The sequence below is a fragment of the Stylophora pistillata genome, chromosome 8 (assembly GCF_964205215.1).
Source record: "Stylophora pistillata chromosome 8, jaStyPist1.2, whole genome shotgun sequence".
NCBI lineage: Eukaryota > Metazoa > Cnidaria > Anthozoa > Scleractinia > Pocilloporidae > Stylophora > Stylophora pistillata.
In genome coordinates, this window is record NC_142526.1 from 13,886,283 (window position 1) to 13,912,602 (window position 26,320).

At 39.0% G+C, this 26,320-nt stretch overlaps 2 protein-coding genes and 1 pseudogene across 5 annotated transcripts in view; 1 reads left to right on the plus strand and 2 right to left on the minus strand.

Annotated features, from left to right (window-relative positions):
* Nucleotides 1-220: 220 nt before the first annotated feature.
* LOC111343489 (DBH-like monooxygenase protein 1) lies at nt 221-17,634 on the minus strand. Of its 4 annotated transcripts, XM_088730336.1 has the most exons (15): nt 8,500-9,210; nt 7,697-7,843; nt 6,513-6,683; nt 5,828-5,911; nt 5,096-5,281; nt 4,618-4,720; nt 4,334-4,497; nt 4,108-4,183; nt 3,863-3,948; nt 3,282-3,320; nt 2,693-2,752; nt 2,399-2,526; nt 1,232-1,332; nt 1,118-1,147; nt 221-599 (listed from the first exon to the last, which is right to left on the minus strand). In XM_088730336.1, the coding sequence occupies exons 1-15, from the start codon at nt 8,767-8,769 to the stop codon at nt 430-432; spliced, it is 1,815 nt and encodes a 604-aa protein (XP_088586462.1). In that variant the 5' UTR covers nt 8,770-9,210; the 3' UTR covers nt 221-429. The 4 variants fall into 4 exon arrangements, with proteins under 4 accessions (XP_088586462.1, XP_088586464.1, XP_022806412.2 ...); XM_088730338.1 differs by lacking the exons at nt 1,118-1,147; nt 8,500-9,210 and adding an exon at nt 17,305-17,634 and having other exon boundaries at nt 221-600; nt 1,203-1,332; XM_022950677.2 differs by lacking the exon at nt 1,118-1,147 and having other exon boundaries at nt 221-600; nt 1,203-1,332; nt 8,500-9,202.
* Nucleotides 17,635-21,986: 4,352 nt separating this feature from the next.
* On the plus strand, nt 21,987-23,148 carry LOC148725119 (uncharacterized; annotated as a pseudogene).
* Nucleotides 23,149-24,256: 1,108 nt separating this feature from the next.
* The window catches only part of LOC111335713 (DBH-like monooxygenase protein 1), an 11,252-nt gene continuing 9,188 nt past the window's right edge, over nt 24,257-26,320 (minus strand). Inside the window, exons 11-14 of the mRNA XM_088730339.1 lie at nt 26,190-26,249; nt 25,066-25,193; nt 24,794-24,926; nt 24,257-24,507 (exon numbers count right to left, since the gene is read on the minus strand). Of these exons, the coding sequence (XP_088586465.1) occupies nt 24,349-24,507; nt 24,794-24,926; nt 25,066-25,193; nt 26,190-26,249 (480 nt within the window). The 3' untranslated portion in view covers nt 24,257-24,348. The remainder of the gene's footprint in view (nt 24,508-24,793; nt 24,927-25,065; nt 25,194-26,189; nt 26,250-26,320) is intronic.

The window sequence follows — 26,320 nt, forward strand, 5'->3', positions numbered from 1 at the left end:
TTCTCTTGAAAAAAACTAAAACGATTGCGTTTTGCAGTACACAAGAGATCACGCAATAATAACATAGCTGCGGGTGGCAAAAATCGATTTCGGTCAGACGAATGTGAAGGAATTTTTCGGTATTTAATATGATTCTACGCACAGAACTTTCGTTTCCCTTCCGATTTTTCGTTTTTGCCTTTTTCTGGACAGGACTGGATCTAGAAGATCAAGTACAAGGTGAGGAAAATCAAAGTTTATTCTCCCGTTTGCCGTATGGCCGTTAACTTCATGTTAAAACTATTTGTCTGCTACAATGTTAATCCTCTCAGAGATCATCTTTAGGCTAAGATATGGAATGAATATTCCTTTTAGTGCTGTTTGTTAACTCTAACAATGTACAATAGACATAGTCTTGACCTGTAATCATGATGGGATATCTTTTATTGTTCACAAGAACACGAAACAGCTAATGAGCAGAAATATAGCTGTAGAGCACGAGGCCGTCACCGAGAAGGTCCCTCCAACTGTAGGGGGGTGTACTGTGCTTTGTTCAGGGCAGTTAGATCGTCGAGGAGGTAAGGGCTTCGTGATCTTTGGAATCGGATATGTGTTAGGTCTCTGGAAAGAAAAACATGAAAAATAGTTCACTGGAGAAACCCAACGCTTTACATTTACTTTTCCCCTTTAAGAGGGTGGCAGATATACTGTTGCATGCTGAATCAGGATAAAGATAAAGAAAATTAATTATGAAGGAAACTGTGCCTGGAGCCAGGCTCTCCAGATCAAGAGGGTCTGTGTGTGTTTCTGGGAAGGGGTGGAGGAGAGACCCAATTGTTTGTTGTGTTTTTTTTTTATTTTGACATTTTTTCATGCACCGTGTGTCGGGATCTAATCGTCACCTTTAAGATGTTGCACTATATGGTAACGTTAACAGTAGGGAGTTTGGAACCCGTAATGATTAGACTGACCGCGCTAAAATATGAGAGATATGTCTCTGCTTCATCTAATCAAGTCAGACGCTAATGTTTCGAACCCGTAATAATTATACTGACCGCGCTACAATATGAGAGATATGTCTCTGTTTCATCTAATCAAGTCAGACGCTAATGTTTCGAACCCGTAATGATTATACTGATCCCGCTACAATATGAGAGATATGTCTCTGCTTCATCTAATCAAGTCAGACGCTAATGTTTCGAACCCGTAATGATTATACTGACCCCGCTACAATATGAGAGATATGTCTCTACTTCATCTAATCTCCTCCGCAAGTCAGACGCCAATTCCTTGGTCCATGAGATATCTGCCTCAATGAGAGGATTTGACCATCCTGTCACATTTAAAGAAGGGCTAGAAAATACAAGTGAAAATTAAAAATTGTTTGAAATGTAGCACTGCTTGAAACGATACACGTTGTACTTATAAGCATCAATTAACATTCTTCGGCTTAACTCCGCAATTATGTTGGCCTCAATGTTGGTGTTGTCGTGTGCATTTCTCATCCGTTCCTTAGCCGTTTAACTCTTCGTATTCCCAACCTTCTTTCTTATTTATTTTTGTAGCCTGCTTGGAATATCGTCCTCTTGGCTCTTTTAAGGATAAAACTCTTTCAAATAATCGTGTGGCTGAATGTGCCATCATCTTCCAGAAACTTGCTGGACGTATCAGTTCATTTCGCGCGAAAAATATGATACACAGATATAAGCTAAGATTGAACCCCTTGTAAAAGATATTGATTTCCTCCTTTCAAAAGGTGTATCGTAGAACGACAGTATAGAATTGAACCGAAGAAACAAGTAGCATACATGGAGTGATTATAATGTCTCAACTACTAAGACTTCAGTGTTAAACTTGTTGCTATGTTATTCTTAACTTTTAGCAGTTCTTGTGAAATTACGAAGGGAAAAGTTGTTTCCAAAAATAGGATCCTCGTTGAGAAAGAAAATTGATTTCAGGCGGCAAAGCAACAAACGCTTTATTTGAGCTGTCGTCCACAAATTTGGAGCTCTTGTTTATGTGACTTTTAAACAACTGACACACTAACGTGGTTTTCTGGAAGGTCCGCCTTGTACATTGTTTTAACAGGAATACATTAATGCAAGTAATAACATGAGTTCGAGTGAAAATTAATGGTAATAAGCACGAGTAAACTTTCTAAAGACAACAGAATGGGGAGTGTTTGAAAAATTTGCGAGTGCCCACTTACACCAAATTGCACGAGAAATCTTGTTAGTACTCAACGATTTGCATGTTAAAAAGCATCGTAAAAAGTCAAGCTTGACGAAAATTTGACAGCGCGCACTATTTGCAATTTAAACTCGTCTTACAACTTAGCACTCGTATTGCATGATAAATGCACTCGTCTCAGCCAACCAGAAGCGTGCAATACTTTCATGTACATTATGGATTCACTTACAAGTTTTTTTTAATGAAGTCGTGTACTGGTTTAACTAGAGTGCTGGAGCAATATGCTGAAGCATTCACCATTCGAGGGTAGTAAAACATGTAATTCAGACACATTTCTTCGGTCGTGGAGATACCAGCCTGTAAGTGGAATAGAAGTTACATCATCTGTCAGTCTGTCAGGCAGCAGGTATAGTTAAATATAAAAGATGGTATGTTTTGATTGCAAACGCTTGAAATACTGATTGAAAAAGGTATCTACGATGATACCAATACCTAGCTTGGGATAATGAGAAATCACACTTGCCCGCACGAGTTTATCACGATCCATCGTCTGGTATTTGCAGAAATGAATTAAGTCATCCCCCTGAAGGATAAAAAAAAAAACGTCAGCGGAGGGAAAAAACTTGTAGATTTCACAATTATATGGCGATCATCTAATAGGAAAGATCAACTTAAGTTAATCTAATTTGATAAAAAGACCCGTAAACTTATCATATACAAGGTTACGTATGATGCACGATCCTCGCAGTAGAGAGCGCTATTCATGCAATAGCGAAAATCAGACCTGAAAAAAATCAGGCTTGTACGGGATTCGAACCACTGACCTCTGCGATACTAGTGCAGCGCTCTACCAATTGAGCTAACAAGCCAATTGGGAGCCGGCCGTTAAGTTGATTCGTATCTGATATACAAGGTTGTTGCATCATCACCTTTGCACATTTGGATACCAATTTGAAATGGTCACGTGGGTATCACGTATCTGATAGCTTTCAATTGGGTGAGTTAACTAAATCAATGGGACATTTCGCCTAACTGATACAAGCTATGCGTTTTTGAGCTTAATTAAACATTATTATAAAAAAGGTGGCGTTAAAATAAGGGATTTCTCAAACCGGTTTGACGTGAGCCTCCTTTCTCAAAACTTGTATATCCTGCGAAGCAACGGGTGAAAGTATTAGAACTGATGGAAAATGAGTATACGTGTTTTTTTTTTGTTGTTTTTTTTTGTTTTGTTTTGTTTTTTTTTATGAAATCACTTCGGGGGTCCAGCGATGTATCATGTTTCGACACTTGAACGAAGCACTTGACTCTTTAATTACTTTTTTATCCCTAAATACCATCGCGGGATTTCTGTGGAAGAGTTATCTTATGACTTCACGATAGGCATCGATGTTTTTACTGACGAGGTAAAATCATAGGAAATAACTAACTAAGATCGAGTATTCTGGATGTAACTAAATAATAACTAAACTAAGATCGAGTATTCTGGATGTCGTAAAAAAAATTAGTTGTTGTTCATTGGAAAAATTAATTGAAGTGAGATATAGGATAAGTTGATGAGCGGCCGTCAGCATACTATTGCCAATTGTTTTTTTAAAGGAGCCATATACTATAATTCTCGTCAATCCTCTAGATGCTAATAGTGGATCTTGTGCCACATTAAGTAGCACCTGTGGTATGACGTATATATTACCTGAAAGTTAAAATCGTAGTGGTCATCTCTTGCAATTTCTGGTAACTCAACTCCGTTGCGAATATGCTTTGTCCATGTTGCACGCCCTGGGGATGAAGAGAAAAACTCAGTGATATCTAAGTGTTTGGCTCCATAATGACGTAAGAATTTAAAAGGGAAGTGGAAACATAAGACAGACAAGCATACATATAAACAAACAACAACCACCACTCATAAACAACGACAAACAAAACAAGGTGACTTACCCTGCAGGTGGGTGTGAAGTAAGACTGCGAAAACTTTTATTCCTTTTTTAGGTAGCTCACTCGCCTCCAAGTAATCCTGAGAAAAAAAGGTGCTTTGTATTAAGTGTGGATAAACATTTATGACACACGTTCCTAGGCACTGTGTGAGCTTCTCGTTTCCTTTTTCAACTCTGTATTGGATGGAGATGAATAAGAAAGTTTCCAGAAGACATTTAAGAAAATCTACCTGATAGCATTCCTTGGGACAATAACCCACAGCCAACCAAGATTCCTGTTTTGGTGGTATTATCGCAAGTTTAGTTATTCCTTCTCCAACAGACATAATTCCAGCATCGTACTCACGGAGATGAGATGTGTAGTAAAAACGAACTCCTGAGCTGTCTCTCCGTCCTATTAGACAGAAAGATATAAACACTCTTGCTTTTTGAGGGAACTGAGATTTTTTATAGATATGAGAAAAATATGTTGCTGCTTATTGCAAAGTATAGAGGCAAAACGTGAGGTGCTAACCTTCAATTCTTTGAGGATTGTCATAGTGTAGCTCAAGCAAAAGTGTTTTTGGAGAGTCCGACGTACCAACTGGATAACCAGCTTTCGGTGGATAATAAAATGCCTGTTTGATAGAAAAATATACTTTTCTAGGAAGAGAAACGAAACTGTTTCAAATCATTTTCAAAATTATTGTAATATAATCATGTTTTATTATATAAATGGTAACTCATGAACGCACAGCTGGGAACCTTTCTGCGATGGAGGGTCAGACTGATAACATCTTGAATTCGCGAACAGGACTTTGAGAGCGACGCCCAGCGAGTTTGCTTGGAAATTCCAAAGTTATCTCGTAAGTCTCCTGGCCGGGACAAAGCGCCTCCAAGTAGTTTTTTCCCATGTATTTGACAATTTGTATTGCATAAAATCAAAATACTTCAATTTAAAAGTCATTTTTCTCAAGAGAGCAAGTCCACTTTCTAAGATATCTTAAGCTTACCGTACCACCAACGGCCCAAGCACCAACCACACTGTATCCGTAACAATGTCTCAGAGGCATATTGGCTGTTTCGTGACAATCAAAACCAGGACCATATAAAGTAGCATTACTGAAATTCCCATGACACTCGTAGACGAGTAAATGATGCACGATGCCTTCGTTTCCAGGGGTCACATATGGTTCAAACTTTAAAAAAGAGGAACATACTGAAACTTCTTCGGAAAACCACACCAACATCAATAGAACACGGCACTTATACTAAATGATTACTTGATACAAGGAAATGTCTGGAATGCTACTAAGAATGAGAACGTTTATACAACCTTTGGCCAAGGACCAATGCAATTGAAACACCATAAACCCACCTTAGGTTTTTCCTTTATTTAATCACTTCGAAACCCCCCATTACCCTATCCCTGGCATCCAACTTAAGGTTGTGGCTTCTTCCAAAACGGCTAATCATAAGTGGAGAATTTTAAAATGCATGAATCATGGAAAATTATATCGTCACTAAATCCCACCAACTACGAAATTGCCTAACTTTGAAGAACTCAGTTGGACTGCTCAACAATTATTAACACATCTCTGAGCATGTAAGGGCAAAATTTTCGCCCATTTTCGCGAGGATTAATGCGGCGGCCTTCTGCACTGATCACTGAGTCACTTAACAATTATAAGAGATTGACGGATGAATACAGGTTTGATTGAAATGTGTTGCACTTCTGTACACACCTTTGTGATATGATGCTTTGAATGGAAGTCGGGCATTTGGATAAGAGAACACCAATAGGTTGTGCGCTTTTTCGGAACCGTTATCTAAAATAAAAAGATATATACATATATATTTTTGAACCAGTACTTAGCGGCACCGTATTTAGCGGTAACCCCGTACTGAACGGTCGTTCCTAAGAGTCCCGAAGCTTCTTCCCCTTAATTACTGTGCTTTTCACCTCTATCAGGCGATCGTGGTCACCCTTTACTGAGTCCCAACAGCCTATTTGTTTTGTCTTGCACCTGTATTGAACGATCACTTGAAGCGCAACCACTCACTGTTAAACTAAGAATTATCTTTCAAACAAAATTTGGTCCATGTTTATCTGCCAAAATCAATGTTAGTATAGTATTTTGTAGCGAGTTTCTGTACATGAAGTAGTCACTTTTGACATAAAATGTCGTTTTATATATTTTTTTTTCAATATCTCTATTCTGTGGAATCTTGATTGAGCGCCCTTCCCTGTGGGTGACCACTTAATACAAGTTTGTCTGTATTATTGAAATAGTCATTTGAACGTCGATGATATATTTTGAGCAGGCTTCAAATTCATCAAGAGGGACACTCTAAAATCTTCGTCCACGAAAATATTCTCCACAATTAATAGTGAGAACGAAAAAAAAGAAGAAATTTTTTGTAACAAACATTTCTATTTGTGATGTAAAATTGCTTCCACCCGGTTTCGTTCACTTGTTTCTTGTCCATGTTGTTAAGAAGTAGAATGCTCTTCGACCCTCGGAATGTGTGTCTCTTCATATCGTCCTCAGTCGTAGGGTCCTCTGAATGATATGCAAACACAACCTTGGTGGTGCCTTCCTGCAGAAGAGAACATGAACAGAGAAATAATGAACAGAGATAATTAAATTTATTATATAGATACTGATGAAATACCAGGATTTCTCCTTTTACTAAAAAATCATATCTTCACGGCGCGCAGTGAAGATACTATTTTTATCTTCCACGTGTGAGGATATTGGTGTGGCCATGGTTACCAACATAATTACCCAATTACAATAGAGCTTCTCGCTCAGGCGCGCGGTCGATTGATTTGAAATTTCATTCACAAAATGGCCTCGAGGTGCGAAGACAGTAGAGTTACCGGTGACTTTCTCGATGAGCTGCCAAATTTTCACATCGATATTTTTCCCGAGCTTGAAGATTGACCCAACGCGTAAGAAAAGGCGACTCATTATTGAAAGTGACAGTAGCCAAGAATCCACAACATGATCTTATTTTAAGATACGCTTTTGCTGTTATATTCATTTTTCTCTTCTTTATTCGAATTTTGAAGTTTTCGAACAGAAAATAGAAGTATTATTTACTTTATTTCCCCTTTATAACTTTATATCCGAGTTTCATAGCATTTCTGTGACAAGCATTTTGCAATAGATGACCACTTTTTGCTGTTTCGAAAATGAATAAAAAAAGTTGTCTTTTATGTGGAAATTTCATCAGAATCTATATAATAAACAGAACATTACATGGCCGCGTGGGGATACGAATTTTATCTTCTCGTGCTGAAAGTATCTCTCACTCGTTCGCTACGCTCACTGGTGAGAGATACTTTCAGCACGAGAAGATAAAATTCGTATCCCTAAGCGGCCATGTAATATCCTCTATTTACTTTAACAAAGTAACGAATAACGAGAACATGATTATCATTCGAAATTAACGCTGAACAGTTATATAACATAGCGATAAATATCATTTAACTTAGTATACGATTTATTCATACAAAGTGGAGCTGCTTCTTAAAAGCTACTACTTTTTATCCATCACTGGCATATTTTGGATAAAAAAAAAATCTTGGCTATTTTAATTATTACTACCTCAATCTTTCTGTCCCGAAGATCACAGGTGTCAAATTTCCTGTTAAATTTGAGCACAGTTTTCCCTCCGCTCTCCTCAGAGCCGGTGAAGTCGTAATTGTTTTCTTTGTCCAACGGTGGAAAACTTTGGGTATCAGCAAACCGGTCCTTCAAAAAAAAGTTGTGAAAACGAGATCAAAAAGCCGTGGTAGCACTAGCAGACTTCAGCCAGGTATTTATCCTTTTTTTAGGTTGAGCTTCATTAACAGCTTAACTGCAGACCGTAATTCAGCAATGAAAACTGTGCAGCTTGGAATGGGGCTAACCCTTTTCAAAGGCAAATAATTTTCTCCTTTTTAATTTGTTTACCAATGACTACGTGGAATACGAAACTGTTTTGCATAACTTTGATAACAAACAAATCATGGATATACGGACACGTCAGCGTGACAACTGGTCAGTGTTGTGCTGACACTACATATATCATGTAAATAATGTTGACAGAAAAGCAAATCTTTACTAGTACAACATTTAAATTCCTATGTTTCTATGCAACTAAGAATCCATCCTACTTTTAGGCGCTGGATCCATCTTACTTTTGAACACTGGTCAGAAAATATTAAACGTTTAGTCCCAAATAGAATGGCTAAATTAAAAAAGAATGATTGTAGGGTTTGACCTCGTTTTGGCTGTTTGTTTAGTCATCAAAATCTGGTGTCGCAATGGTGTTTTAAAACTCTTTTGTTGACATTTTTCTTCTGCTTAGAACTTAACCGTAACTGATATCTCTATGGGAAAAAAATTATTGTTCACTTATTACTTACTGTTAAGTAACCCTTGCCGTCCTTTACCCATCCGATAACTACGTCGCTTCCAGCCATATTTCCGTTTCCTGAAGAGATACCGAAACCAACCCACCCTGTGGTTTCTGCTTCGACAGCAAAGAATACGGTTTTATCTTCCCAGTTTACTGTCCAGAACACCTTCATTTTCTCCATGGTATCTAAAACTGCTTCATGAGCGAACTCGGCAGACAAATCGGCTACACTTGCCGGAATCAAAGCTGAAATTGCTATCAACACCAAGAGGAACATGTTGCCGGCAAAAACTTGCTGCTATATATTCTTTTGATCACTTAAAAAAGAGGGCGTCACTGAATATGACGTAGATGGCTTTTTAGTAGCTAAGAAACAGGTACACGTGAGGATCACGACCATCATTGTGATTGGGCACCTAGCTCACCCCCACGACCCTTAGAGTTGCCCTGGTGACACTCCATGCGCTTCTAAAGATGTTGTCGTGCGTACGAATCGATTTATTAAAGGAGAATATGATTTCCATCGGTAAACCGGAAATCTGTTGCCAAAAAAATATATTACCAGAAGTGTTGATGACTAAATACACCAGAAATCATTTTTTCTTGATGTGTATTCCCTGTTATTCTTCCATCGGAGTCCGATGGATTCAGGTAGACACCAGACACAAACAGAATCCAGCGTTTTCTGTCTGAATGATTGATCTTCCGTTGATGAGAGACTTCGGGAAAAATGCCGTTTGGTTTGAATGTAGGCTTAAAAAATGTATTCCATCGGAGTCTGATGAAGTCAGTAAGTCACGAATAGAACTCAGTACAATACGAGACAATACAATACAATAACTTTATTTAAACTTGAATTAAAGATAGCAAATACTTGCTAATATCTCCAAGTAAAGATATTAAAACTACTTAAATACAATAATACAAAAAAAGGAAATTAAATAATATATATGTATGAATAAACTTAAACGTGACTAATAAGTGAAAATTTAAAATATTATTTACTGCAAAAGGTACAACAGTCAATGTCAAATTTCATTTTGGAAATTTCCAATTTAAATTTACTTAATTCATGAATCGATCTCATGTCGTTAGGGAGAGAATTCCATAACTTACTGCCCTGATAAACAAGAGAGTGAAGACCGTAAGTAGTAGTGTTAACTCTAGGTACAGTAAGAATATTGTCGCCCCGCAAATTAATGCTACAATTGCGTAATTTAAATAACTTAAGAAATATATTCGGGAACAAGTCCATGCAAGGCCTTAAATACAGTTGTTAAAATGCTATGCATTTTTCTATTATACAAAGGGTGATTAATACGCAATAGTAACTCGTCCTATGTGCTTTTATTATCATCATAAATAAAGCGGAGAGCGCGTTCATTTAGCTTTTCTAATTTGGCAGAATTGCTTCAGCCACAGTGATGCGAAATGATAGAACAGTAATCTAAATGAGGTAGAAGATAGGCGTTGTACAATTTGACTTTGGTATCAGGGTCAATTAGCTTCTTATGTCTCTGTAAGACTTGAACTTGCTTCCAAACTTTACTTACTATATCAGCAATATGTTTGCTGAAATTTAGATCCCTGTCAATAGTTACACCTAATGATTTAACATCGTCTACAACACTGATCTCCTCGCTACCAATAGAAAAACGAGGCATGTCAGTGCTAGTACCTTTTCCAAGCCACATAGTAGTACATTTGTCAGGATTAATCATGAGGCCATTTGAGTAGAACCACGAATGAGTAGTGAGAATATCGGTCTATAAGTGCCTATGTAATAGGGAAACATCATCACTAGCATCAAATATTTGTGTGAGACAGTACTCTTAAGCACTCGTCACAGACTAATGCATTACGCTATATAAAGACGCTGTTCTTCAAGCCATGAAGTAAGAGAGCCCGTTGCAAGCGCAGATCACAAACGAGCATGACACATGGATTTTTTTTCGTCGCTCCTTAAATCATGAATCGAGACAGCTCGCCACACAAGCGCGCAACATACGTAATGACGTTGACGTAATAGACGTAATACATACTTAAGTCACCGCCACATCTTCGATCGTTCGACGCTTGCCGACGAATTCTTCGGATCGCCTCGAGTCTTTCTCGAAATAAGCAGGCGATAACACTGTTTCCCGTTACTACTTATTGTTTGTTTCAAAGTACTACAGATAAAATTTCCCACTTATTTCAGGATGGCAGGTGAAAAACACAGCTTTACCTTTGCAGAATTGTCTAAAAAGGTGTGATCGGCACATCATGAAAACCAAAGGAAGACTTCTTCTTTGAAGAGAGAGCATTTTACCGATCGAATCAGCGTATTTTGCCCAGTAGATTCGATGTTGAACATCTCAAAATAATTTCACAGTGGCGTCACCGGCACGTATTTGAAAAAAAGATTTTTTCCTTGCAAAAATATCTTAATAGGTTTGATTTGCATATCGTGGAAACTTTGAAGATCGATTTTAATTTAGAGCTTTTTATCGTTTCAATCAGCAACAAATGCTTCACTTGCGAAAGCGACCAATACCTTGAGTTCAACAGGGTGACCCTATTCGATGGAATGATAGAATGTGAATGGTGGAATGTTGGAATGTTGGAATGTTGGAATGGTGGAATGTTGGAATGGTGGAATGTTGGAATGGCGGAATATCCTACAACGCGGAATACCTTGTTGTGTGAAACAAAAGTCTATAAGAAATGAAATTGCAAAGGTGATATGTAGGTAACAGGCGAAATTAAAATCAAAATGAAAAGATGCTTAGTTAAATCATAATTGGAGCCTAGAAGATAAGCGGATTATAACTTATCATTACCACCATAGATAATATTAATATTGTTTCTGTGATTATTATTTTTATAACGTTATCATTATCATTATTAATATCTTTGATATGATTTCTTGTTACCATTTAATTGATGGTTGAATGTCCATTTGATCAGCAGGGATTTGCTAAAGCAAAGGCATAGAAAAAACCAGGAAAGATTTATTACTCGACGTTTCGGGGTCATCGTGACTCCATTATCAAGAGACTAGTTTAAAAACATGCAAATAAGGAAAGGTACAAGAATAGCATAAATTAGACTGAACGGCTTAAACAAACACCTTGGCGCGGATGGAATCCGTTTGCACGTTCAGTGTTGGCTTACGCATGCGAATATACAACATTTCATTAACAAGGCAATCAAATTTGCCGTTACATTTCGTGATGACGTTGAATTGCTCGATCAAGCGTTCAGGCATTTCACTATTGTGCTGGAGGTGGTAGTGTTTGTAGATAGAAGATGATTTCCTTGTGTGCCCTTCTACGCGCTCGTGTAAGTGACCACGAGTATAGCCCACATACCCTGCATCACACAGGTTACATTTAAATTCATAAACGACACATTGTTGGTTAACAATAGGGGGCTTAATTTCGTGTTGCTTAAGCTGTTGATCGAGCTTAGGGCTAACGAACACTGGTTGGACAGTCACGCTTAACTTCGAGCTTAGACTGCTCGAAGTTAAGCGTGACTGTCCAACCAGTGTTCGTTAGCCCTAAGCTCGATCAACAGCTTAAGCAACACGAAATTAAGCCCCCTATTGTTAACCAACAATGTGTCGTTTATGAATTTAAATGTAACCTGTGTGATGCAGGGTATGTGGGCTATACTCGTGGTCACTTACACGAGCGCGTAGAAGGGCACACAAGGAAATCATCTTCTATCTACAAACACTACCACCTCCAGCACAATAGTGAAATGCCTGAACGCTTGATCGAGCAATTCAACGTCATCACGAAATGTAACGGCAAATTTGATTGCCTTGTTAATGAAATGTTGTATATTCGCATGCGTAAGCCAACACTGAACGTGCAAACGGATTCCATCCGCGCCAAGGTGTTTGTTTAAGCCGTTCAGTCTAATTTATGCTATTCTTGTACCTTTCCTTATTTGCATGTTTTTAAACTAGTCTCTTGATAATGGAGTCACGATGACCCCGAATGTCCATTAGTCATCATATTCTTGAATCATGTTTCTTTGTGGAACAGGGTACTCATAGATATCTGTAACGCAGCAGCAGTCGTCATATGCAGTCTTAACTGCCTATTTTTAAATAAGCCATGATAAGACTTCCTCCTACAAGCGCGCAACGCAAAAAAGGATCATAACCATTTAATATAACTAGTTCTTCTATTAAGCCACGAAGCGATTCTACGCACTACAAGCGCGCAAAGTTCACAGGAACACAATGCTCTTGATACCTTATTTTCTTAAACCACTTTGCAGCGAAATTCACTTCACATTTTATAGGCCTTACAATTCTTTGCATCACAAGACAAGAGCGCTGCTATGTCAGGGGAAGAGAGCATTAATCCGCTACTTAAAGTGAGAAATATGACTTCTGCGTAACAAATGTTATGTAACTAATTATTTAGTCATGGAGCTGGTAAGGTGCGCAAAACGTGTCAACTTAATTGTGATTCCATCCGACAAATGGATTCCGATGGACTCCATCAGAAAAAATTTCTACCCTCCCTGACGTTCCTGAATTCCATCAATCTTTAGCGTCACGACTGCCGGGGATCTTACGTCCGTTGGAAGGCGTTACGAATAGATAGAGTTTTGCCTATTCCATCGGAGGACCACGTTTTCTCATCAGAAACTAATTGCGTTTATGAGATAACCAAAGTAAAGCGCGCGCTCTGATTGGTCAATTTAGCGTCCCCCATTTGCCCATGGGTGTACGCTGCTGACGTGAGCAAATGCAAAGACTTTTCTGGTCACGTAAGATTTGTTAAATAAAAGGGAACTCTATAGCTACAATGTGTCAATGTTATGTTATAAAACAAATTGTAAGCACCACAGCGTACACTATTGAGTTATGGATGCACTTGGGAGGTTTGCTAAGCACTCAAGAGGCTAGAGTCGCTCTCGCGGCTATCGCCTCGAGTGACTCTTACGCTTCTTTCGTGCTTAGCAACCTCCCGCGTGCATCCATAACTCAATAGTGTACGCTGTGGTGTTTACCATTTGTTAAGTATTGGACATGTATGGAGGTTAACCTGCGGCCATCCCTCTGCAATGACCACCTCTTCACACTACACACATTGTTTGGTCCCGCGGGGAACAGTACACCTAGGCCTTTTTCACTTTCTTGAAACTCTTCACAAGCCATCGGCCGCTAAGGTGCGGCTTAAATACTAAAGTAAACTGTTTCGGTACGGCCACTCCGTGTTCTACCTCATTCTTTCCTAAGCCATTCAGACGAATGTAACATCGCATTATTTGGTAAAGGGCACCGAGTCGATGAACCGATTTAAAATCTCTCGTGATAGTGTTTACCTCAAGCTCAGTGAGACCAACCTGTTTCATGCTGAACGAGACTAATTGTAGCGTACTCTCCAAGTACATTTCGATCATTCATCCATCGACCATGGTCATAGAAACATTTTAGCATGCGGATGTGTGGCATGATATAAGGTAGTTATCGCTCTCAATGAATGAGGGCCCGATAATTTTATAGTTATTGCCAATCTGAATGATCTAAAGGGGAATCTGGCCATCCGCATGAATCCTCCTATGAAAACTCCATTTTGCGTACCACGTAATGATACAAAACAAGAAAAATGAGCCCTTTAGAACACTGCAAATAAATCCCCCGCTCGCCTTTAATTGTACCAAACGGTAAATTCAAGGGAAACGCTATGTTCAAATTTCGTTTTCCTATTGCGGAGAACGCTAGGCATCTTTGTATTAACTACAGGCAAACACAAGAAAACATGGTGTTCGTAGCATGTTTCCCGGCGCAAAGAAAACCCTTCTGTTCAGTCTGTTTTCCTTAATATTTTTAACTATGATATTTTTCAACAGCTATCCAGGGCGAGTTATCACGTTGTAATATGTATAAAGTCTCTCCCTTCTAAAAAGGTAGGATCATCGCTTGTATCTGATCGAGAGCAAAGGCTGATGAGACAAAACTGAAATTGTCCCAAAAATATTCAAGGGACAGATTTTGTCATGTCTAATTTTTGTTTCGTCTGTTGCATCCGCATTAAAATTTTCAAAGCTATCAAATTCCGTCAGCTCCTGATCTGCTCATAAAACTAGCCAGAACAGTTTGCCAAAGGATTCTAACTCCAATTTCCAGGGTTCATCCTAATTCGTTTAAAGTTTCCGAATCCCCGAGTTTTGCGACAAAAGACCATTATTGCCATTCTAATAAATTGTCTTTAGTTCAATTACATGTTGGTCGTAGCTTTTATGACAGATGATCGACAAGTTTATCACTGTTTTGTTTAGTTAGTCGATTTTGTCCCGGAACAAAAAACATTTTGTCGGCGGTGCATTTAAAGATTTGTCCGATTCAGCAAACATTTGTCGTGATAATTTGGTAATATAAACTAAGTTGAAATTGTAAATTGGCCACCGTAAAGAGTTAAAAACCTGACGTTTCGAACGTTAGCCTTTCGTCAGAGCTGAATGACGAAGGGCTAATCGGTTCGAAACGGTCAGCTTTTTAACTCTTTACGGTGGCCAATTTACAATTTCAACTTAGTTGATATTACCAAATTATGTTGTTAGCCCCACCGACGCAGCACCACAGTTTCTTTAGAAACTTAATCATCCCCCCTTTAAAAATTTGTCAAGTCACGCCAAACCGTCCGTGCTTGTAAAATGTCGGCAAGGACAGAAAATTTGTCTGAATAGACAATTTTTTCGCCAGTGCGGGAAGGCCATAACCCTTGTTCACGCAAACAGTGATTCGATTACTTTGTGTCAAGCCGCTAATGTTCAAGCCCAGAAAAAATAAACGTAAAATGATGCTTTGTCTATTTTATACAAGATTATATAAAACGCTGCGGGAATTTTTCAAACGTGAAATTTAGATGTTCTTTAATTAACAATGATACATAGCTTTCTTCTAAGGCGTTCCATCACCGCCAAAATTCAAACTTAGGCCTTTTATCGACGCATACCATCATTCACCGGCAACATTTAACTATTCAATTGAAACATTCAACCCTCCAATACAACATTCATATCAGGCGTTTAAAATACACTCACAACATTCAAACATACGACACTCCAAACATTCAATCAATCAAGTGAAACATTCAAAGCAGGCATGCAAAATCCCGGTTGCAACATTTGGACACGCAATTTAAACAAGCGGTTATTCAATTCCAACTTTCATTTCGGACATTCGACTTTCAATTCGACAATCCATTCAAACATTCCATTATTCAATCTGAACTTTCAATACGAATATTCAATCCAAACATTCAATTCGAACATTCGATTCAAACATTCGATTATTCAATTCAAACATTCAATTCGAACGTTCAATCTAAACATTCAATTCCAACATTCAATTTGAACATTCAATTCAAACATTCGATTATTCAATTCGAACATTCAATCCAAACATTCGATTCGAACGTTCAAAAACCATTCAGTGAGCGAGGTCAAGAAAAAAATAAAAATGAAAACATAAGAAATAGTAAATTAACACTGGTGTACCACAAATGTACTCCAATAAGGAAGATCCATATTAGGCTCTGCAGATTCGTGCACAACATTTCAACAAATATATCTGAAGCGTGGGCTAATGCTCAGACGGATGACTGCTTTATTAATCTCCAACAATATCCCATTCAGGGCTGTCACTAATTTTTGAAGTAGGTGGGGATATACAAAAAATAGCCGGGGATTCAAGTTGCTGTAGTGAAGTCAACAAGCTGGTTTTATATCAGAGTAGCTGGGGGTATACCTAACTACAAGGGGAAAATTCACGGCCCCCGGCCCTAATAACAGCCTTCTCATTTTTTTTACCTGACACTCGCTGAACATGCATGGTTTTTCCATATATTTTTTTATTGCGGGATAATAAAAACGATCCACAATTTTAGCCCCCGAAATTGATAAGTATTCACGGCCGATTGGGAACATACTACACCTGTGAGGGAGGAAATTAATTTCAATTTTCGCACGATGTAGGAATCGCGTAAAATCAGCGACGTCAACATGGATTGTACAGTACAAACGTCTGCAGATCACTAGCCAAAAAAAACTTCAACAGAAACAATATAGTTCAGAGGTGCAAACTATAGATAGCGATAAATTATCTCTTACCTTATATAAATCGACAGAAAAATCCCTGGAAACGCTGAAAATTTTGTAATTCACACCATAGTTAATAGAGTTCCCCTCTATTAACCATGGCCACATGCACAACCTCTGGATATGACTTCTCTCTTTCCTGCCTTTCGACTGCCGAACGTCCCGGATGTTAGTCGGGTGACACTGGGAACGATGTTACAATGTTTGGATTAAACGTTCGAATGTTTGAATTGAATGTTCCAATTGAATGTTGGAATTGAATGTTTAGATTGAACCGTTCGAATTGAATGTTGGAATTGAATAATCGAATGTTACGTTCGAATTGAATGTTTGGATTGAATAGTCGTATTGAATGTTCAGATTGAATAATCGAATGATTAAAAGAATGTCCAAAATGAAAGTTGGAATTGAATAAACGCTTGTTTAAATTGCATGTCCAAAATGTTGTAAGTGGATTTTGCATGCCTGCTTTGAATGTTTCACTTGATTGATTGAATGTTTGGAGTGTCGTATGTTTGAATGTTGTGAGTGTATTTTAAACGCCTGACATGAATGTTGCAGTGGAGGGTTCACTGTTTCAATTAAATATTTGAATGTTGCTAGTGAATGATGGAACGCTATATTCTTCAGCTTTACTATGCTCCAGACCATCGGTGGAATGTTGACGGGAATGATTCAGTCCAATTTATATTTATTGACCTACCGTCAAATAGCCTTTGGAGTCCTTTACCCATCCAATGACCACGTCGCTACCGGCCATCTTTCCATTCCCTGACGAGATTCCGAAACCTACCCATCCTGTAGTTGCCGCCTCAACAGCAAAAGACACGGTTTCTTGATCCCAGTCGACGGTCCAGTACAGCTTCATTAACTCTTTCGGATCCAGAGCTGCATAGTGAGCGTACTCAGTAGAGAGAACAGCGGCTCTGGCTGAGACCAGAACTGATAAAACCACTAGCACTGAAGAAGACATTTCTTTTATGCATCCGCACTTAATCGTGACTAAACGGTTCGCAACTGAAAGCTCAGCTGTATGACTCGGGATTACTCAATGCAACCTATGAATAGCACATTACAAACGATTTATTTTCATACGGCTTTGTTCTCAGATCCCGTGCTCAAGTGATGCAGCTAATTAAGGATACTTGAAATTCGTGTTCAATATAGCATTAGTAGCCATTGTTAGCATTTATGGATGCTAATTGAAATAAATCACCCTAAAGAGAGCTTTGTTCGTAATTGTATTTCCAATCGAGAATAATTCCATGAACCTCTCAGCAGGCTGAGAACAGGAGTTAATTGGAAACTTAAAATTTATATTGAATCGTGCATATGGAGTGACCACCGTGGATGAACTAGGAAAACTGCGATTGAAAGAATGATTTAGGCATCAGTAACAATGACGTTAAAACAACGACACCGCTGTGTACAATGACTTACACCAAGGTGTAAAGATACCAGGGCTACAAACAAGGCTACTGAATAGAAATAAACCGAAAGTCAATTATATTCATTCGTGTCTTACTGAGTTGCAAACCAGGAAAACATCACAGTGGTCCTTAACTTCATACGCAAACGTTTTGATGACGTCAATACAGAACTGCTGACATCAGAAATTGTACAATTTGACACAGATTCCGTGTACTTAACACTTTTTGAATGTGCTAACGTCCTCTCTGCCTCAAGTGTTATCTTACTTCATTTCAGCCGGTCAATCAATGCTCGCAAGAGCCATAATTGGGCTCTTGGCATAATTGGGCACTTGGCATAATTATGGCTCTTAATGCTCATTAATCTGTTGCGTGACATATGTTACTCTGGTCCTTAAACCATTTGGGCGAACGAGTGTCTCGAAAACAAAGACCTAGAAAACGCAGATTGTAGACCGCAGACCTCAAAAACTCAGACCTCGAAAAATTTGTTTTCGACATTTGATGATGTAAAAAAAAGAAAATTTTTGAGAGGATATTTAAAACAGCTACTCAGACGTTTGCAAAACGATTTAAATCATCTCGGTTCAAAGTTTTTGTCCACTCGTTACCCAAAGTTAAAATCGTTTTGAAGACAATTGAAACAACAAAATTAAAACTTGTCGGCATTAGCTTTCGTCCAGTTTCGCTCACGTATTGCACATCAAATTGATGTATGGGACACGTATGGGACATCTGATTGATGTTGCCTTTCTCTGATATTGACTTGATGACACTGCATGCTACCACGGTATCGAGAACACCACTTCAATTCATAGTACTTAAACCACCTTATTTTACATTGCAAGATGTTCCTCTCTACTTTAAACCGATAATTCCCGACTCAGTAAAAATTTAAACAAGTAGCGAGAAATCTCTTGGGAATTATGGTGACACACCCGAAGCTATTGCCTGCACGCCTTTTCACATTTGCTTGTACAGGTGCTAATGGCAAGGGATTAGTTTATTCACTTAACTATTTACATATTTCTTAATTAGCGAACTCCCCAAAAAATTGGTGGGCTTTGAGGAACAAATAATATCTTGGAAGAAATGCAAGGGCTTATTTTCGCTACAAACGGAGGCTACTGAGTCGGTTATCTTTCAAACATTTCCTCGCAGCGTGTGAAACGAAACGTTAACAAACAGAGTCGAGTCGACTTTTCAGAAAGACTCGATTACTGTACTTTGGAGCAAAGCTTCTCTCCTCTTCTGTACATAACAACAGCTACACACTCCACTGACTTGAATCAACTCAAAAGAGTCTTTCATTGAATTTTTTTTAAAAGATTTAGAAATCACATTGGGGAATATTGTATACTTCCTGCTCTTAACGGAGAAATATCTAATCATGAATTGACGCCTTAAGACCAATCAAGCGCGAGCGAAACGTGTGAAGTATTATAATTTGTAACTTAAAAGTTAGATTATTGTAATTCTCTCCTGTCTGGTCTTTCACTAAAGCTGATTCCGAGGCTACTGTACATCCAGAACTAATAAGGTAAGTTTGACTTCGTCAATCCGTTTTGTTACAGTACTGGTGAGAAATGTGTCTCATACTGTAACTAAAAAGGCACATCTAAATCACGCACGCAACTTACTAAATAGGGAATCAGCCCTAGAAAATGAAACATTTTACAAAAAAACTAATAGTATAGCCGAAAACAAATTATGATCCGATGAAAATTTTCATGAGAACAGGAAGTTTAAGCTTACTTCTCAACTACGAGCAATCATTTTAGTGAGCCAGGTACTATGCAGTGCATCTCTTGTGTGCATAGGTCTTCGAGCGCATGCGCCTCTTTGCAGGACAAAGTTAAAAAATAGTTTACAACCGATACTTGCAAATAACTACAAATGTGTTTCCCAGATACCATTGCGACACCACAGCTCTTCTAGTCGGCCTCGAAGTTGTGAAGCTCTTTGTCGAACATCCGGGTCTTGCTCAAAGCACAAATGTATTTAACAAATGGTAAACACCACAGCGTACACTATTGAGTTATGGATGCACGCGGGAGGTTGCTAAGCACGAAAGAAGCGTAATAGTCGCTCGAGGCGATAGCCGAGAGCGACTCTAGCCTCTTGAGTGCTTAGCAAACCTCCCAAGTGCATCCATAACTCAGTAGTGTACGCTGTGGTGTTTACCATTTGTTTTATAACATAACATTGATACATTGTAGCTATAGAGTTCCCTTTTATTTAACAAATCTTACGTGACCAGAAAAAAACAATCGCGCGCGGAAAAATAGTCTTTGCATTTGCTCACGTCAGCAGCGTACACCCATGGGCAAATGGGGGACGCTAAATTGACCGATCAGAGCGCGCGCTTTACTTTGGTTATGTTATAACACTTCTTGAATTTACAATGGACGATAAAGGATAACATTTCGTTTCCTTACCTACAGAATGTTTGAGTGTTGACAGTATCTCACCCCATATGGCTCTAATGATCACTTTAGTCTTCACCATAACGTGAAGCAAGTATGCTTGAAGCTCTTTACAATGGTTTTTTATTAATTAGTTTTCTACGAGCTCTGAAGCGTTTCTTGTTTTGTTTTGATATTCGGAGACAATGCGACGTGCTTATTTTTATACAGTGGAACCTTGATTTAACGAAGTGCCAAGGGACTGGGGAAACTGGTTCGTTATATCAAAGGTTCGTTATATCGAGGTTCTCTGCAATAAAGTTTTCTGCAACGGTAAGATCAACGGTAAAATGCATCACGAAACCTCTGCCAGCTCATCATCCTCGTAACAGCTCTTTATCAGCTCAGTCAACAAGAAACCAAATTCAAGGACTTTTTTCCCTAAGATGTCTTTAATTTCACGCTCACTTTTAGCACATTCAGGAAAGTCTCGAGATATCAACTGGGCCGAACCAAATCCTCCAAGAACAGCTGTTATCAGTGGAATCTGGGCGAAAGTTATGCACCAGCAGCGGATTAAACTCAGCCAGGGAAAATATTATAATATATAGATTTAGCCAAGCCTTAAAGCGGAGCTCCCAAGTTCGTAATATTAATGATAACATCAAAGAGGTGCATTTGCCAAGACTCGCCTGAGACACCCCTCCCTTCGTTTTGATAGTCTCCCCTACCCTACCCGTGCAATCTGAAGGCACGTACGTACGTACGTACGCTCGGTCGGTCACGTGACAACCAAACGAAAAGAGGTTGACCATATTCCATGGGTATGGGGCTCTGCCCCACGCGCGCTAAGCGTGCGTGGGAGCCCCGCTAACATAACTAAAGCAAACCGCGCGCTCTGATTGGTTAATTCAGCATCTACTATTTGCCCATGGGTGTATGCTGCTGACGTGTGTGCTAATGTTTCCAATGGAAATGTTTTGAAAGACATTGTTTCCAAAGTAATGGCCGACGTCCCTTCTGCCAGAAATGCGAAACTGTCCTCACAGTGGTCTGAAGATGAAACAGACAGTCCATCCTTTGACCTATTTGGGAGCATTTTTCCCGAGCCACCTGTAAAGAGATTCGCAAGTTTAAGTGAAAGGGCACTTGAAGAGCTTGTAAGTGAGCGCCACTCAACAAAGACGAAAGAAGTCACAAACTGGTCTGTGACAACATTTAAAGTAAACAAAAAGCTATTAAAGCTTAGTTGAAATTCATTAATAGGCTTTACGAGAAAGAGAAAACAAAATAAATATCTGAAGACCTATTAAATATTTAGAAATTGTTCCTGTGTAAACCCAATTAAATGCTAACGCGTAGACAATGTCGACGAAATTACATTTCCAATTTGCTGTTTTCGCGATTTTACAAAGCGCTTACTCAGATGAAAATAAATTGAAAAGTTAAATTCCATTTCAAACCAAATTTTGATAATCCATTTCTTTTTGTTATTTTCAGCTTGGTGTTCAGAAAAACAGATTCAAACCCCGCTTGAAGCGATGAAAATAGGTCAGCTTGATCAAAATCTACGCAGATTTTGTGTAGAAGCGAGAACTAAAAAATGAAGGGCGGAGATTACTGTAGATCGACCTTACTGGGTTTTCGTCATTCGATAGAAAGATGCCTAAACGCCCTACTATTTAGCAGAGGCCTACAAATTTCAACTGAACCAAGATTTGCAAGATCAAACCTCAAGCTAGATGCGCAAATAAAAAATCTAAAACGAAGCGGGAAAGAAAATGTCACGCACAAATCTGCTATCGAGGAAGAAGACCTCCAGAAGCTGAAATCAAGCGAAGTGTTGTCCTTATCGTCACCGCTCTCCTTGTTGAGAAATGTTTGGTTTCATGTCGTCCTGTTTATCTGCAGACGGGACTTGAATGGCAAAGAAGCTTGACAACGAACAGCTTCAAGTTTGAAACCGATGCAGCTGGAAGAAATTATGCAACCATGAGTTACCATGAATTATCAAAGAATCATCCCTGATGACTAAAGGACGTTGAAAGCACAGAAAAAGAAGCCAGGATGTATGACACCGAAGACCAAGGTGACGGCTGCAAGGTCCTCGAATTGTTTCTCCAGAAGGTACATCCAAAGTGTACTGCGTTTTTCCAGTATCCGAAGAAATATAACATGGCTTTAGATGCCGTTCGGTACGAACCACGACCGCTTGGAATAAACAGCCTCAGCAGCGAAGAAGCACGTTTATCCAAAATCTACACAAACCATTGTGTAAGAGCCACTGCCATCTCTCTCTGGTCCAACGCAGGGATTTTAAACCGCCACATCATGGCCATTACTGGACACCGCAGTGGGCAGTTTCTTGTAGGCTACAATTCGCGGCCTTCGACCTCACAGCTCCATAACTGCAGCCAAGTCTTTTCGAGAGCCTTTTCTCCTTCTGCCATCAATCACAGCCAGCCATCAATCACAGCCAGCCATCAATCACAGCCAGCCATCAATCACAGCCAGCCATCAATCAGAGCCAGTCATCAGAAACTTCTCGGCAATCCACGTCGTTCCAGATCAAACAAGTGGCAACGAAATCACTCTTCGGCGAATGCACTATTCAAAACTTGCAAATTGTTTTCAACGGTTCATCCTCTGAAATTCAGTCCATTTTTTAAAATGATTTTGGACGGTTGTCAAACTTCTCCAGTTTGTTCATAGTTCTACCGAACTCTTTCACCGCTTGTTGGATACAGATCTTACAAAAAGGATTTTAGTCGATATTTCAGGAAACGTGATTAAACTTTATCAAGTTGCTGGTGTGCAGTCGGTTGTTATGAATGAATTTCCGAGCGCTTGTTTTCTCTTGTCATGTAAGACTACACGAACGTTTTTTCGTGATGCAGCTCAATAAAAGGACTTCTGTTCTTCCAATGTGTCAATGTTATGTTATAAAACAAATGGTGAACGCCATAGCGTGCAGTATTGAGTTATGGATGCACTTGAGAGGTGTGCTAAGCACTCAAGAAGCTAGAGTCGCACTCGGCTAGCGCCTCGTGTGACTCTTACGCTTCTTTCGTCCTTAGCAACCTCCCGCGTGCATCCATAACTCAATAGTGCATGCTATAGCGTTCACCATTTGTTAAATGAAATATAGAAAGAGGTTTCTGGCCCGGGCGTTGGGATTTATCAATTTCATTAAGCTCCCAGCTAAAGTATGATTTTCCATTATTTTCTCTTGATTCAGTATTTATGGAATATATTTTTTAACTCACATATTGGTGGAAATTACTAAACCTTTCGGAACGCAGTCAGTAATAAAAAAATTTAGACAGCTCGGTTCGGTGTGTTTCCCGCCGTTCACTGACTCGTACAGTCTTTGTTTTCGTAACGCTTCGTTAGAATTTATTTATTTTGATAAGTTCCATTTCCTTTTTAAAAGAAGCAGTTATAATCTATGCGGAAAGGCTTAGCAATATAGCGTCCGTGTCTATTGCAGGACATTAAATCACTTCTTTAGGTTTGTCTGGGCGATAAGAGTGGAGCGTTTCTTTAGGGTCAAAATGGCCCGGCAAAATAACAGAGCCAAAATCAGATGTACCGTTGCTTACGGTACATCTGTACTCTGGTGAAGTATGATCTTTCGATCGGTCAATCAGTGTGCAATACATTGAAACTTCATCAAAATGAACGTTAAGATATTTTGTATCAGCTATCATATGAGACCGTGAGCAAAATTCGTCTATTCGTATAGCCTTCTTTGTGAGCCTCCGATTTTTTTTTTTTTTTTTTTTTACAATGAATGGGAATCATGAACTTGTGTGCAAAATCACCGGAACTAACAAACTGTTTATTCATTTCTTTATCTTGTCTATAAAACAGTTTCTTTTCTTATGAGTAAAAAAAAAAGCTTGTCAAATCTTACAGAAACATCAAATACACCGTCAGCAAAGAAAGAAAAACAACTCGAGAGGCATTCACCATGGCAGAGGCAGCAACTAGTTGGTCACACTTTGACTCTTTTGGTGGCAGAGAGCGGGTTATCTTCGGCACTGGCAACCTGTTTTGGGGTATTTTTCCCTGTTAAATACAAAAATGAATTGATTAATTGAGCTACTAACGTATTTTTAAAAGAAAGCCCACCAATGAACTTACGAGAAATATAATAAAATTACCAGGAGCCCTCCGAAACGTGTTGAGGATGCGGCAAAACGTACTTTGTTAATGTCAAACGGAAAAAAAAAACTTGAAACATCTCGGCTTCAGGCTGTCTTTCTTAACTTCACTTTTTCACCTTTTTGATGGTATCGGAAAATTTAAGGGAATGATCATTTTATGACATAAACGAGTAGGAGGGTTTACTTACCCAAAGACAAGGTACAAGAAATGTTTCAGCCTCATCGTATCTCCTCTGCAAGTCTCTCGCCATTTCTCTCGTCCAAGTAAAGTTCGCACCAACAAGAGGATTAGACCACCCAGACGACACGTTCAGGGACGGACTGCCATGTAATTCAAGCAAACAGTAATCAAATAAATGAAGAGTCACTAAAATGAATGTTCATCCAGAAGTTTCCTGTCACTATCCTTTAAAGTCCAATTCTGAGTTATGTCCACTGCTGATTAGGAACATCTACTCACATGTTATTTCTGATGAAGTCTTGTACTGGGTTTCTTTGAACACTGACGCAATTCAATGTGACATTCGTGACTTTTGGATAGTAAAACAAGAAGTTTAGGCACATCTCTTGAGAGGTTGATATCCCACCCTAAATATATGAGGCATAAAAAAATGATTAAAAACAAACAAACAAAAAAACCACCAATATCTCGCAGTGTGGGGACTCGCGCAAAGATTTTAGTCATTATACGATGCTGGTACAATGACTGTCCGAGAAGCAGTCGCCTCGTATATGAAAATTCCGCCAAAAATCGTCTTCAATTATTTTAATAACACGATATACGATACCCAGCTTCCACCCCGTAACTTCCCCTTAAGACCAAAAGAGATTCAAGAGCTTACTGAAGGTACAACATTTTCAGGATTCCCTGAAGTATAACAACTACAAAACAAATCAGAAATCATCCTCGGGAAGGAAGGCAGAGCTAAGGGCCGCCAATGTCGTGACTAAAGTAAGCGACCTGTTGACGCGCTTCTAAACATGTTGAATGATAAAGAGCTATATGAGCGTGAACAGTCATATGTGTTATATCAATTTTTATTACATCGTTCGCAGCCCGTGGGCAAGATGAAGCGAATGCTGTGTTTTGATTGGCTACCCGAGCGGGCAAGATGGGCCCATCTTGCCCGCTCGGGATTGCCCGCATTGATCCCGCGCATGAAAAAAAATAGAACTGGAAGTACGTTCGCAATACTTGGACAATTTCGGCGATGGAAACGCAAAAAGCGGCAGAAGATAGTCAAAACAAAGAAAACAGAAATGACTCTAGTGAGTTGTTGTGCTACAAACACAGTTGGCTTTCTTTCCCAGCTCTCGAAGTAAACAAGTCATTCTTAATTCTTAATAAAGCGAAATCTTTTTGCGATATAATAAATCCTTTATTAACCAAGCTTGTTTGGTCAAGATGGCTAGATATTAGCCTCGTTCTTTTTTCGCATTTTTATGGACCTCGACTTCGTCTCGGCCCATGAAAATACTAAAAAAGATCTCGGCCAATATCCAGCCAGCTTGACCTCACGCTTGGCTAATAACGCGTATATCATGCTGTCGGATTCAAAAATGCATTTCGCTTTGTCAACTTACCACTACAAGCTTATCACGGTCCATAGTCTCATATTTGCAGTAGTGAATCAAATCATCTCCCTGATGGAACCAAAAAAAGGTATATATGTTTTGGAAATGTTTGATTTACATGTTTCACTGTCGATATGGCA

Coding starts and splice junctions, on each gene's coding strand:
- LOC111343489 (XM_088730338.1), bottom strand. CDS start 17,574: ATGTCTTCTTCAGTGCTAGTGGTTTTATCAGTTCTGGTCTCAGCCAGA. Junction 7,844..17,304: donor ACTCCAAAGGCTATTTGACG/GTAGGTCAATAA, acceptor TTTTTTTTGAAG/GACCGGTTTGCTGATACCCA. Junction 3,949..4,107: donor ACTTCACACCCACCTGCAGG/GTAAGTCACCTT, acceptor CTTCATCCCCAG/GGCGTGCAACATGGACAAAG.